Here is a 12,842-nt window from a genome sequence, read left to right as displayed (position 1 = left end):
AAACCATTTCAGGTGACTACCTCATGGAGCTCATCAAGAGAATGCCTAGCGTGTGCAAGGAAGTAATCAAAGCAAAAGGTGGCTACTTTGAAGAACCTAGAATATAAGACATATTTTCAGTTGTTTCACACTTTTTTGTTTAGTATATAATTCCACATGTGTTAATTCATAGATTTGATGCCTTCAGTGTGAATCTCCAATTTTTATAATCATGAAAATACAGAAAACTCTATGAATGAGAAGGTGTAACCAAACTTTTGGTCTGTATTGTAGCTTTAACAAAAATTAAATTAAGCCTGCATTCACACAAGCGTCATGGGGATTTGTATTTTGCCGCAAACTTGCAGCCGTAAATATATATCCAATTGACAGCAATAGGCTCCCAGCAGCGGTACGATGCCACAGTACATGGACAGCACTTTACATGGGGAAAAGATTGAACATGTTCTATCTTTGCCTGGGTGCTCACCCCTCCTCCAATCCAGCATGTGTCCCGTATGCCCGCATACTGTACATTAGTGTGAATGTAGCCTTAGTTTGAGAAAACCTGTCAGAAAGAAGATAAAACAAATGCAACAAATTTGATTTTAAAATAAAACTTTGATTTAATATACAAGTTTTCTTTAAAATACAAAATAGTAAAAGACAATCGTAAAACTAAACAGTTTACAGATTAACCCAACATTGCATTATGCAAAACAAATCAACATCTGTGATAATCCTAATGCCTTGTGAGCTGCAAGAAAAAAAGGATTTCCCAATTCCTAGAAAATAGGAACACCGCTGGTCAGTGACTGTTGGAGCAATGGTTGAGTTTTCAGCCAAAAAAAGATTATGAATCTTGAAAGGAGATCAATTCTGTGGAAGTCATGGATATTTTCCGTTTTCTATAGAAATCCCATAAGAACACAAGTTGTTGTTGTTGTCTTTGATAAAAGTTGTCCAGAACACCAGGTCATCCATTTTATACATCAGTTTATGTGATTAGTATTCCATTAGTTCTCCAATTCTTTACCAGTATAAAAGGATTTCAGGTAAAATCTTAACCATATATCCTGCGGATACACTAAGTCTTCCAATATTCCGGAATTTATGGCTTGGTTTGCTCCAAATTGAATTTCATCTTATACAGCCAAGTGTGTAGAGATTCTGAAATTTAAAAGTCCTTTGCCATATATGCAGTGGTTGTATTCTGACTTTGATAACCTCAGTTAAAAAGATTAGGAGGCTATGAAAATAAGACTCCTCCTTCTCACAAGCTTCCCTTAATAGTGGCAATATAAATAAGGCAGAATAAAGTACATCTTAGTACCTCCATAGTTAACTGCTTACCCATTAACCTCAATGCGATTACTTAACAAAGTGCATTCCATTGCTCTTTCCACTGACACTCAAGAATGATTTAGAAAAACTGAGGCAGTCATTTCAGAAAGCCGCAATTCATTGCACCAAACTTAAAAAAAACCTAACATTTAACCCATTTAGATTATTTTCCCAAATGAATAATTTACATATCTCTATATGTATAAATATTTTAGTAAACATACAGAAACTGACCAGGTTAGGCCAGTATAAGACACATTTGATTATTGATGCATGTAATCAAATTTTTCTTCCACATGTCGGCATTATGTCTATTTCCTCTCTATACATAACGGTTGGTCTGTAATTTCTGATAAACTTTCCTGACATATGGATTCTGTAATTTTTAATAGGAGTAGGATCAATGAACAAAATAATACAGAGGAAATGGCTAATGTCAGGGTTAACAATAATAAAAATGGTTAAAATGTGTTAACATTCTAGAAACTCTTATATACCGTGTGTTGTTTAGGACCCGATGGGCTGAAATATGTCAGTTGGTGAGGCATTGGAAAATCTTTATGGATTTTTTTAGTATGATATTGAATGGTGCCAAAAAAAACCTCCAAAAGTGAAACAACAAATAACTACTATTGCTGAAAAAAACATAAACCTATCCATTTTGTGTTAATTTATAATATTAACTGGGCTGGAATTGCAGACTGATGGTATTATTGGGATACAAGTAGGTCTTGTTATGAATATTAAATAACTTAAATGAAGGCACTATATAAACAGGAACACCAATCATAGAAAATGCAAACAAAAATAAAAAGAACTTTCTCCGTTATTTTTTATCCTTTATGCCATTTCATCTGATATTACAAATAAAATTCATTAGTGGATCACAAAAACAATTCTCTCTCCTTAAAAGAAACCTACCATCTCAGATCTACCTATTAAGGTAGATCCGGTGACAGGTTCAACTAATGAATGACATGGGAGCATTTTTTAGGGCTAATCCTTGAGTGGCCTGTAACTTTATAAATCTTTTATTGCCATAATATGCAAATATCTGAAAGCGGCTACTGGGGCATGGAGTAGTCGGAGCTGAAGCTACACGGCGCGGCTACTCCACGCCCTAGTAGCCTCTTTGGATGCTCCTACAACGAAGTCCTTTAAAAAAAAATCCATTCATGTCTGCCTCTCTCCATGTCGTGTGTCATACTGTAAGACAAGAGGCTGTAGTCATAGAATAACTCTTTGGCAGCGTGACGCAAGTACTGGGCAGCTTCATGGCGAAGTCCCTCCCCCCAAATTTTAAGCAGATCAGGAGGTATTAAAGTTCTTTGTACTTTATTTCTTAGCTAATTTTTCCTTTAAAAAACCTACAATCTGCCATTCCAAAAACAACAGAAGCCTTGGATCAGGAAAATACACCAGGTCTTATCAGTACCTGTATTCCGATAACTTAAAGGGGTGGCCACTTTACCTCATGTTTTCTGTAATGTGTGTGTGGGGGGAGGAAACATATTAGGTGATTTACCAATATACATCTATGAATAGTTTTGCTCTGTTTTCTTTATATGTAAAAGTAGCCTTCGGTCTTTTACCTCATTAGCCAGACATTCCTGACCATATAATGGCCGCAGATGAAGGATCATGTGATCTCTAACTGTCCATGAGCAACCGCTTTGCCAGGACCATATGATAGTATTCATGAATATAAGATCAAGGTCTTGGCAGGGTGATTGTTCATGGACAGTTAGAAATCACATGATCCTCCATCTGCACCCATCTAATGTTCAGGAGTGTCTGGTTGATGAGATAAAAGGCAGGAGGCTTCACTTCACATATCAAGAAATTGATATCAAGATGTATATTGGTATACATCTGCCCCCCCCCCCTACTTACACACACATTACAAAGAACTTGAGGTAAAGTGGCCAAGCCCTTTACAGATGTGGTTAAAACTGTGTAATAACTTACAGAGTGCATTCAAAGGGTAAAGTTTGAGATAATCGTTCTTGATGGTAGATCACTGATCACACAAAAGTGAACTAAAATAACAAACTGACAATATTTCAACCTCTAAAAAGTACTAAAAACTGCATGTGATGAAGATTGTTGCTTATTGTAGATATTTGAGAGTTGTGTATAAGTTATGTACTACTTGTGCCCTAATCTACAAAGTTTGGCATGTTAGAACCAACTAGATTTTTTACTGCATTCATCATCTAGCTAATGGAACAAATTTGTAACATCTTATGGGTCTTCACACTTTGTGATAACACAAAGTAACAGCTGTCATCGTGCCTGAAATTACTTCAACCCTATGAAGCCAACTAAAACCATAATGGGACTTGTGGGTTTCCATGTTCCAGGATACGATCCCATTTTGTGATGATAGTGCACTCTGGTGCCAGGGGTAGAGAAAATCTCAACATCGGTGGGATATTTCTGAACGGAGAACAGATGTATTTGAATAAACGTATACCCTGAAGGTTCAGTTGCCTGTCCCCCCTGACCATGGTTTACATTTCTTTCTAGTCTTCTAGAACAACTTTTACTTAATCTGATAACTATCCATTTGGAGCCTTATTATGTATAACTCCTGGCTCCCGAGAAGAAATAAAAAAAGATACATTGTATTTTAAAGGTAACCCTTCACATGATTTCTGCTCCGATTTTACAGTATACTTATAACATATAGATCATGTGCTATTTAAAATATTTCATGTACATTACATTTTCACTTAGGCCAAAAACACATGGCCGATTCCCGCTCAATACAGGAATGGGTGCGTAACTCATAGTTTCCTAATGTGGAACACATTATTTATAACACATATTGCAAAATGCTGGTGCCCATTGTTTTAGAGAAAAAACAGCAGTTCCAAACCAGCGTCAATGTATCTTTGCTATATAAAACAAATCAATGGCAGATACCTTTGGAATTTTCTGACATCAATTGAACTGAGAGAAGTCTGATTACAATGTGGAACTAAAACCAGTCCAAGAAGGTTTGCAGGTAATATTTTAGAACATTCCATTCCTTTATGAGCACCGCAAGCAGGACGGCTAAATCAACAAATCAGTCAATGTGCAAAACCGAAAAAACAAAACTAATCAAAAGTCTATCCATAAATAATTGGTAAAACATTCTCGTAATGGATGGAAACCAAAAAAAGCAAACTTAAAATTTTCACTTTTGGAGCATAAAAGCACCAAATGAAGGTATGGTCACGCATAGGTGAATGGCTGTAGAAGTCATGCCAGCTGCTCCATGCAGTCCAGATGATCAGGTATTGGAAGGCCTGTTAAAATCGTCAAACATTTGTTCCAAACAGTAAGGACAGGACACACAGGCTGTGCAAAAGCAATGTCAAAAGTGTAAAGGTGAATGGAGTTCAAGGCATCGTAAAATGACAGCGAACCATTATCGTAGTCTAGTAAAATTCCAATCCGGCGAAGATGTGGAGAGGGTTCAATGGGAATCTCTTTACTGTTATGTCTTACTGCCCAGTTATTGTTACATCGGCAAAATACCCAAGAGGCTGAATTTTTTCCAATCCACTCATGCTTTGGTGCAGACTTGTAAGCAATGCCAACCGCATACCTAAAAATAAAATAACAAAACGAATATATGATTTATTTGAAAATAAAAGGTCATTTCCATATTGTAGGTTCAAAAACTTTATTCTAGTAAAAGTTATTATTGTTTGGGTAATTCTTTTTTTTTTCCATTATGGAGACCCCTATGAATATTATTTCTAATATTATCTATAATATATACATAAATATTGATAATAATATTTATTTACACAGACAACATATTCGTGTGTGTGTGTGTGTATAGTGGTTTTGCTCACTATATGTGGCATCACAGCATGATTTGAAACATAGTTGTGGGTCCCTTAGGTGGGACCTTCACCCTCCAAAAATAATGTTTCTTAAAAAAAAATATGGCACAAGGAATATTTCCAGAAGGGTCCTTTCGCATACATTAGTTATATTAGTTTCTCATCCTCTAAATAATATATTTGCATCAGATTTAAAAGTTTTGTGGTTTACTGCATCTTAAGGCTCCATTACACAAAGACAGCTGATACAATCCAATTTTGTTGAGACTTTCCAGATATCTAATTTTGAATCTCAGTGCCAAATCCTTTGATTTTCACAAGAGATAAACTACGAGTTATATCCATTTTCTCTCCTTCGCACAAGTGGAGTGTGTGTGTATGAGTGATGCTGGCCATCATATGCACATGTATTTTATCACTTTCACACAAAACCTTACTCTTAGGTTAATATATTAAATGCCAGGTTACATGATATCAGGAATTATGGTGATGTAAAAAAACGGGAAACCTTTATGAGAGTGGTTTCACAAGCAAACAAAGAAGTTTACAGAGCTTAACTTCTTTATCTTCTGGTGTAACCTCTGTAAGTTTGGAGTGTTTCTGCACCAGCTGCCAAACTTTTCCAAAAGAAGATACTAAATTAAAGAATAGATCTGCTGTTTCATGAAATCCTTCTAAAAAAAATTCACAGGATTCCAGTGCAGGTTTTTCTTTGCTGCTTAATATTGTGGTCACTAAACCAAGGTCTTATTTTAACCGGAGACACAGAAATTTGGTAAGGCTGACAATAAAAGCAAATTACCCATTTGAGCAAGGTTTTATAGAGAATGTTAAAATCTTCAATTTCCTCTAAACATCGATACACAAGTATGTAAAATTCTTAAGGGAACCCCAGGCTTACTTGTGTTACTGTTTAAATATTATTTCTGGTTCATTATGGTAAAGTCTCCATATAAAAAGAAAGGAAAACCACTAGATATAAGCTCAGGGACCGATACTTAATACATACCAGGTGCTTCCACTTATAACCACTTCCCAGTAATGGCGGCCACTGTCCAGGAACACATTGCCAGCTACACCATAACTTCCTTGGCTAGTGAAACGCTCGGGTGTGTGGCTTTTTTTCGAAGAGGTTTCGTCTCTTTCCACGGTCAAATTGTCATGAGAAACCTTAAGCTTACGATGGGCAGTCTTTGGGTCTAGTTTAAATGGTTGACCTGTAGAAAGTAAAAAGATATGAAACAAGTGGAGTTTCAATTTTGACAGAGAAGAGAATTAAACATGAATCAAAATACAGTGTTAGCGGCTTGAATCAAAGACAAAATATGATAAGTGGCATTACGAGACCAGGTCTTGTTACTGACAGTTAAAAACAGATGGTCATGTTATGCAGCTGTATACCAGGTGAAATAAAATCTAGTCTGCCTTCCAGAATTTACTGGAAAATGGCTGCCACCCTACTGACTGTTGAATTAAAAAAAAAAAAAAAATTGTCACTGCGGAAAGCACAAAATAATAAAATACTTTCTTTGCAACATTAAACAATTGTACAATTGCATGAAGCCCAGGTTACCCATATTGTTAAATAAAAATTGGTGACTTGGTGAAAATGGGATAACAATACTCCCCATATGATTTAAACTTTATTGCCATTCTTAACTTTAAATAATATTGGTGTTTTATGGCAGTGCAGGGAACAATGTGAAAACACTTGTCTTGCGTTGCCCCATGACCCCTCTTTGGGCCCACCAATTGCCAGAAATACCCCTGCATGTAATACATTTCCAAAAAATCCCTAATGGATGGATTGTTACCTGGCAAAATCACCTGTGTGATTGGAACAGGACCTAGGACAGTTGTATGATCTTCCTAAGGACTGTGTTTTGGAAGGAGTTGACTATGCACCCAATGTTTGCATAGGCAGATTATGAATATAAGGCTACAAGGATGTTAAAGGGCACCTACTTTTAAATACTTACCTTCGAAAAAATTGTCATAGTAATTCTGTACTACTTTTCCCCAAAGCTATTCAATCTATGAAAACTGAAATCTGTTTGGTTGCTTTACATAGTGGTAAAAAAAAGAAAAATTCAACACTCTGAATCTTTAATACCTAGCAACGATATATTATCACTGGAAGAACATGAGGATCCACCAGTTTCAGCTGACAGCTAAAAATTATTACTTTCCAGTTTAAGAGCTTCCCTGTTGAAGTTGAATCACAGTAATATTTGGAATATAATATATAAAATTAAATACATGACTATCTTTAGAATTTACCCAAATATAATTTCTGACTCTTAAGCTAATGTTGTGTCCTTTAGCCACTTATAGAATATATGAAAAATGTATTGTAAGGAATGGGGCAGAGCGGCTATATAATTAACTTTCGTGTCCTTTCATGACAATACTTCCTGCCAATATCTCATATTACATCACACATATCCTTTACATTGAACTAACGGAACATAAAAGTGTAAAAACAGTTCTAGGCATTCTAGAAAACTACTATAGGAAATTAAAGGGGCTTAAAGGAGGCACGTCTAGAAGCTTGTGCAGATCAAAAGAACTCTCAGAGGACTTGTAAATAGCAAAAAAACATTCCGGTGTTGTATTTAATACTTTAGAGTTCAAATCCAGGATTAAGCTTGGATATCACCCTGGGATAATAAAAAAACACACTAAGTGGTAGGAAATCTTCCCCTTTTAGATATACAAGATACATTTGTATACAATTTAGGTGATGGATTGAATAACTAATGTACCTTAGTGATAATCCAGGACTGTATTCTAGTCCATTCTGGTTTGAAAGATTTAGTGGGAAAATGTATTTTGTAAGGAATCAGGTAACTACAGGATGCTTCCTACTACTTATCATTTATAATGCTGTACGGACTCCATACAAACGCACTGTGGGGTATTACATGGAATAGGACGCACAGAGAACACATCAAAAAAGAAATCTATAAAATAAAGAACTTGTATTTAGATAAAATGGAAAACCAACAAAGTACCCAAGGGTCTGTAGTTAAACTATTTTATAATTACTTTGTAGAAGTGCTCTTTAAAGGCATTCCCTTTACAGAAGTTACCAACAAAGATACAAAAGTCCCATTAATGTCCTGATAAAGTCCAGCGTCACCTAAGAAGAACATGTACTGCTTTATTTAACAAGATTTACGTAAAAAACTCCCTAAGAAGCTAAATATTATCGTTTCAAGTGCAAGGCCCTGTTTAACAGGAAGATGAACTTCACGTGGATGTTTGCTTTTACATGAAACTTCGGCATGAGGCCTAATGTTCCTGGCAACAAGTCAGTGTCAACAAAAGATGGCACAAAGGAAAGAGACTGCCACATAACATGCCATCATCCAAACAGTGGAAAGAACAATATAGTCGCAGCCAAAAATACCATGTCAATTTCCATATTTCAAGAGAAAAGTTCACTCTTCACAATAAACACAAAGAAAAATATTTGCTATAACATGAAATAGGAACCTTGCGTCGCAGACTTGGAAATGCGCCAACATTACCCAAATAAACACTGAACCCGAGTATAAACTAACCTACAGGGTATGTAGCTGCATGTGGCTTTTCACATATAAAAAGGACATTGGGCTCAATTGAGAAGATTTCCAGCTTATAATGGTTATCCTGGGACAACTTAATATTGTTACTAAATTATTTTTGTTCCAGCAAACAAAATGTTCATCTGATGCCAAAACTGGGCTTATAATACAAATTAACATCAATAAACCATTAATTTATGCTTTCTGGCCATCAAGAATAAATTTTATGCTGTTTCGTTACACGATTTTCAGCTCGGGGGCCCAAAAGTACATGGCATTAGCATATGTTACTTTAGAGCTGTGGGCTTGGAGTTTACAGTAGAATTGGTAAAACTATCAAATTCAATTTCATATAAAAATCCTAAAAGGGTTGCTGAGCTAAATCAAGTTTTATCACATCCAAAGGATAGGTTATATCTTCACCATCACTAGTACTGGGGTCCGTTGTACCCTAAATGGAGCCACATTCACTCTGCTTCTCCATTCAATGCCTATAGTCGTAATGGAAATACCAGAGCATGGCATCTTCACCAGCAGCATAGACAGTGAATGGAGCAACAGGCCCATGTACCACTCCTTGGGGGTACAATGGATCCCAAATTTGGTGGGATGGTGTTCCATGGGGGAACCCTCTCCTTTCAGCAAGTTAATCTATAACCATATGATAGGGGAATACTAGATGTGGCTGGATCACCCCTTTAATAGGATATATTTCTAATTATTAAATATGGGGAGTTGGAAATGAAGTCACAGTGTAGAATAGAGTAGAGTTTTCGTGGTTCAGTTTCTGGTGTTTTGTTCTTACTTAGGAGGGACATTTCTCTACTTGCAGTAGACAGGACTAGAAGTAAAGCATCACTAATATAATGGGCAATATAAACACATTTTCAGGAAAATGTAATTGTGTTGATATTACTTGATTTAGACAAAAAAATCAAATATAAATAAAATGGAACCAGTTCTGCAAAATTTGGAGTGAAACCGCTACAGAATGGATCACAAAGAGAAGGGATTTCCTATGGTTGGAAGGTTTTGCTTACAGCTGCTGTTGACTGTGGCATTTGGTTTTAATCTTACCTGAATGTTACTTTAGGGACTGACTTTTTATGACTGTGCTTGTTAAACCAGATGAAAACCGCTTTCTGCTTGAAATAACATGTAGTAACCCACTTACCCCTGATCATAACAGCACCACAGGTCATGGCGGGTATTATCTGCTTTCCTCCCTATACAACTTTACTCATGTACATAATGTGAATGCACTTTTTCAGATTGTTTAACAATAGCTAATAATGCACATCTCCTTTGAGACTTCAGTCCTAATTTGTACAATTTTATAGATTTTATTAGTTAGTTATCACCAAAAGCCAGGTTCAGGGAGAAAAATAAAATGTAGATTTTTTTCCAGTGAATGAAAGATATTGGAAACGGAGTATGAGGTCATGACTGGTTACTCCCCGTGAACTGCAATGTGACTGGTTGTGGATGTCTTTTGTATCCAACGCCTGTAATAGAACAGTGAACTTTTGATGGAAACGACCCCTGACAACAAGCTGATCACAGGTTGCCTGAGATCCTGAATGATAAACATTAATTTTTTGTGGGAAAATCAGAAAACATGTATCTGATTCCAGCACCCCAAAAATAAGTTCCTTGACCCTTCCAGGACCAGGTTTTGTCCAATTTCCACCCCTTTCCTTCCACAAGCCATATATTTTTGATGTTTCAACATACAAATGAGTTATATGATGGCAAATTATCTGTGGGGCAAATTTTACTTCTTGGTGGCACCATTAAAATGTGCTGGGAAAATAATTAAAAATGTGTCATTGGAAAAAAAACGCAGTTGCACCATTTTCTTATTGACTCTGATTTTATGGCTTTCCCTTTGCAGTTTGATTGACATGTCACCTTTATTCTTTGCATCAGTACGATTGAAGAGATCCCAAATTTATTTAGTTTTGTTAGGTCTTAACACTTAGAAGAATAAAAAAGTTCTGAAACCAGTGACTGTATGAAGCTAGGCAGGATGCCAATATTGTGGGGCCGATGTACCAGTGCTGTTAAGGTTCTGCAGTTCAGTTTAACTACAGCTCCTAACCGGTTAACAGCTGCAATCTGGACCAGCAGTTAGGTTCGGTAAATCACACTTCACTGTGCACGCACAGTATGAAAGAGACTCAATTCACCATTTCCTGCGGTCTTTCACTAAAAAATTTGGAAATCTGGCCTCTGTCTACTGTAGGGTAAACAGGATTGGATCCCAAAGTCCAAGAGGAGAAAACAACCAAACCTGACCGATTGATTTTAATCACATGCGAGCTAAGGTAAGGTATCAATGCTTTAAACCAACAAAGATTTCTGGATTTAGCCAAAGGTATATATAACTTATTATAACTTATTTGCACAAGGAATGTAACAAACACATTAAATAATAATCATAATTTACTAAAACTGAAATGCCACATGAGAACTAAAAATGGATTCACAGCAGTAGAAACACTCCAAAAAAATATATAAACTTAACTACTGATATACTACTTTAAAAATCTGTGTCCGTCCACTCAGTCCCAGATGTTGCTGCAGGAAACTAAAACTGGGACCTCATTATGCTTATTCGTGCTCAACAAATTTTTTGAGGCTACAGAACAGATGAACTGGGGTCGGCAGAGCCTGCAGGCCTTCAACTCTCGCAGATATGCCAGACATACTTTCCCTATCCAACTCTTAACAAAACAGCGTTTCTTTCCAGAATTACAAAAACACAAGCAAGAAGCATTATAAATGAGAAGCTTTCTGGCCTCGATTAACCTGTTTATTTACATAAAGGTCCCAGCCACAGACGTACAGTTAGGAGGCTTCTCGGTAACATTCCCGGTAGGGTTCACTGACTCTTGGGGTCTCGTGGCATCAGAAATTCAGTGGCAAGTTTAATAATTATTACTATCCTTTGCAGACCTATCTTGGTATTATACATTGTTATTAAAATGACGGATAATAATGGAGCACATAGAAAGATCGTCTAATACAACACTGGAGACATAAGTACCAGGCAAGACTTATCATCTAACACAAATAAGAATGTGCTCTTCTAAATTATTATAGAGGACCTGTCATTTTTTGAGTAAATCGATAACTGGGTGTTATTACTTTCCTTCTCAACTAAATGTTTCCCTCACAGTTTTAAATAGCGGCAGCCCTGATTGGACAGTTTCAGCTGTTCAGGGATATATCCCAAATAGGTAACACCTACATGTCAATTTTTTCATACTGAGTTACAAGAGAAGATCCTCCAGAATGTTTTATTTTGTGTTACTTTACTAAAACAGATATATCAGGAAGGGTGACATATCCTCTATAGGTAAATTATTTATTTAAAATCAGATATTCATCCAAAATGGAACAACCCCCCCTCCTTTTCATGCAATCAGGAAGTTGTTCAGTATCCTGAAAAATCTAGGTGACAACATATATCACTCCTCATCCTAACATAAATGGCAATTCTGCCAAATAACGTAGTGATAAATCCTTTCCTCAGATCGCTACATGCCGTGAGGTTACAACAGGCAGAGGGAGTGGGAAGTGCCAAGGGAGAAGGTGGGAGGGTGAGACAATTTAACAGCTGGTTGATCTACACTAAGAGCCACTCCATTCTGTAGCTACATAGGCTGTTACACGGTGCAGGAGAACATCCCCCTCCCATTGTGTGAGATAACAGCAGGCAGGTGGAGGGGAGTGCCAAGGAAGCAAGGGGAGAGTGAGACAGTGTAACAGCCTGTGAAGCCACAGCACAGGGAGCTCTGGTTATACCCCCTCGAGAGCTTCTGGGTGATAAGCATAAAACATTGATTTTACAAGGAAGCAGGTAATGGTAATATAAGAAGATTACCAAAGTCACAATGTCTGGGTCCATGAGTAAAAGCCGCTGGTTTATCATGCTTGATGTTGATGGTAGATTTCCTTTAAGGCTTATTCAGACTGTTTAATGCGCAACTCATAAAAAGTGTGACTCTACCTTGAGGAGATTTCTACGTAATGCTAAAGTTGCAGTTAAAATCTAAACCTAAATCTTCATAACTGGTTCACTTTTAGTTGCAATGTTGATATC

The 12,842-nt window shown here is 36.7% G+C and overlaps 1 protein-coding gene across 6 annotated transcripts in view; it reads right to left on the bottom strand.

The window, feature by feature from the left end:
- Nucleotides 1-580: 580 nt before the first annotated feature.
- MID1 (midline 1) overlaps nt 581-12,842 on the bottom strand; it is a 274,419-nt gene continuing 262,157 nt past the window's right edge. For all 6 annotated transcript variants that reach the window (XM_072137830.1, XM_072137832.1, XM_072137831.1 and 3 more), the window contains exons 9-10: nt 6,175-6,382; nt 581-4,921 (exon numbers count right to left, since the gene is read on the bottom strand). In XM_072137830.1, coding sequence (XP_071993931.1) covers nt 4,573-4,921; nt 6,175-6,382 — 557 coding nt within the window. In that variant the 3' untranslated portion in view covers nt 581-4,572. The remainder of the gene's footprint in view (nt 4,922-6,174; nt 6,383-12,842) is intronic.

Source organism: Engystomops pustulosus, chromosome 2 (assembly GCF_040894005.1).
Source record: "Engystomops pustulosus chromosome 2, aEngPut4.maternal, whole genome shotgun sequence".
NCBI classification, from domain to species: domain Eukaryota; kingdom Metazoa; phylum Chordata; class Amphibia; order Anura; family Leptodactylidae; genus Engystomops; species Engystomops pustulosus.
This window is presented reverse-complemented; position numbering and strand designations above follow the sequence as displayed.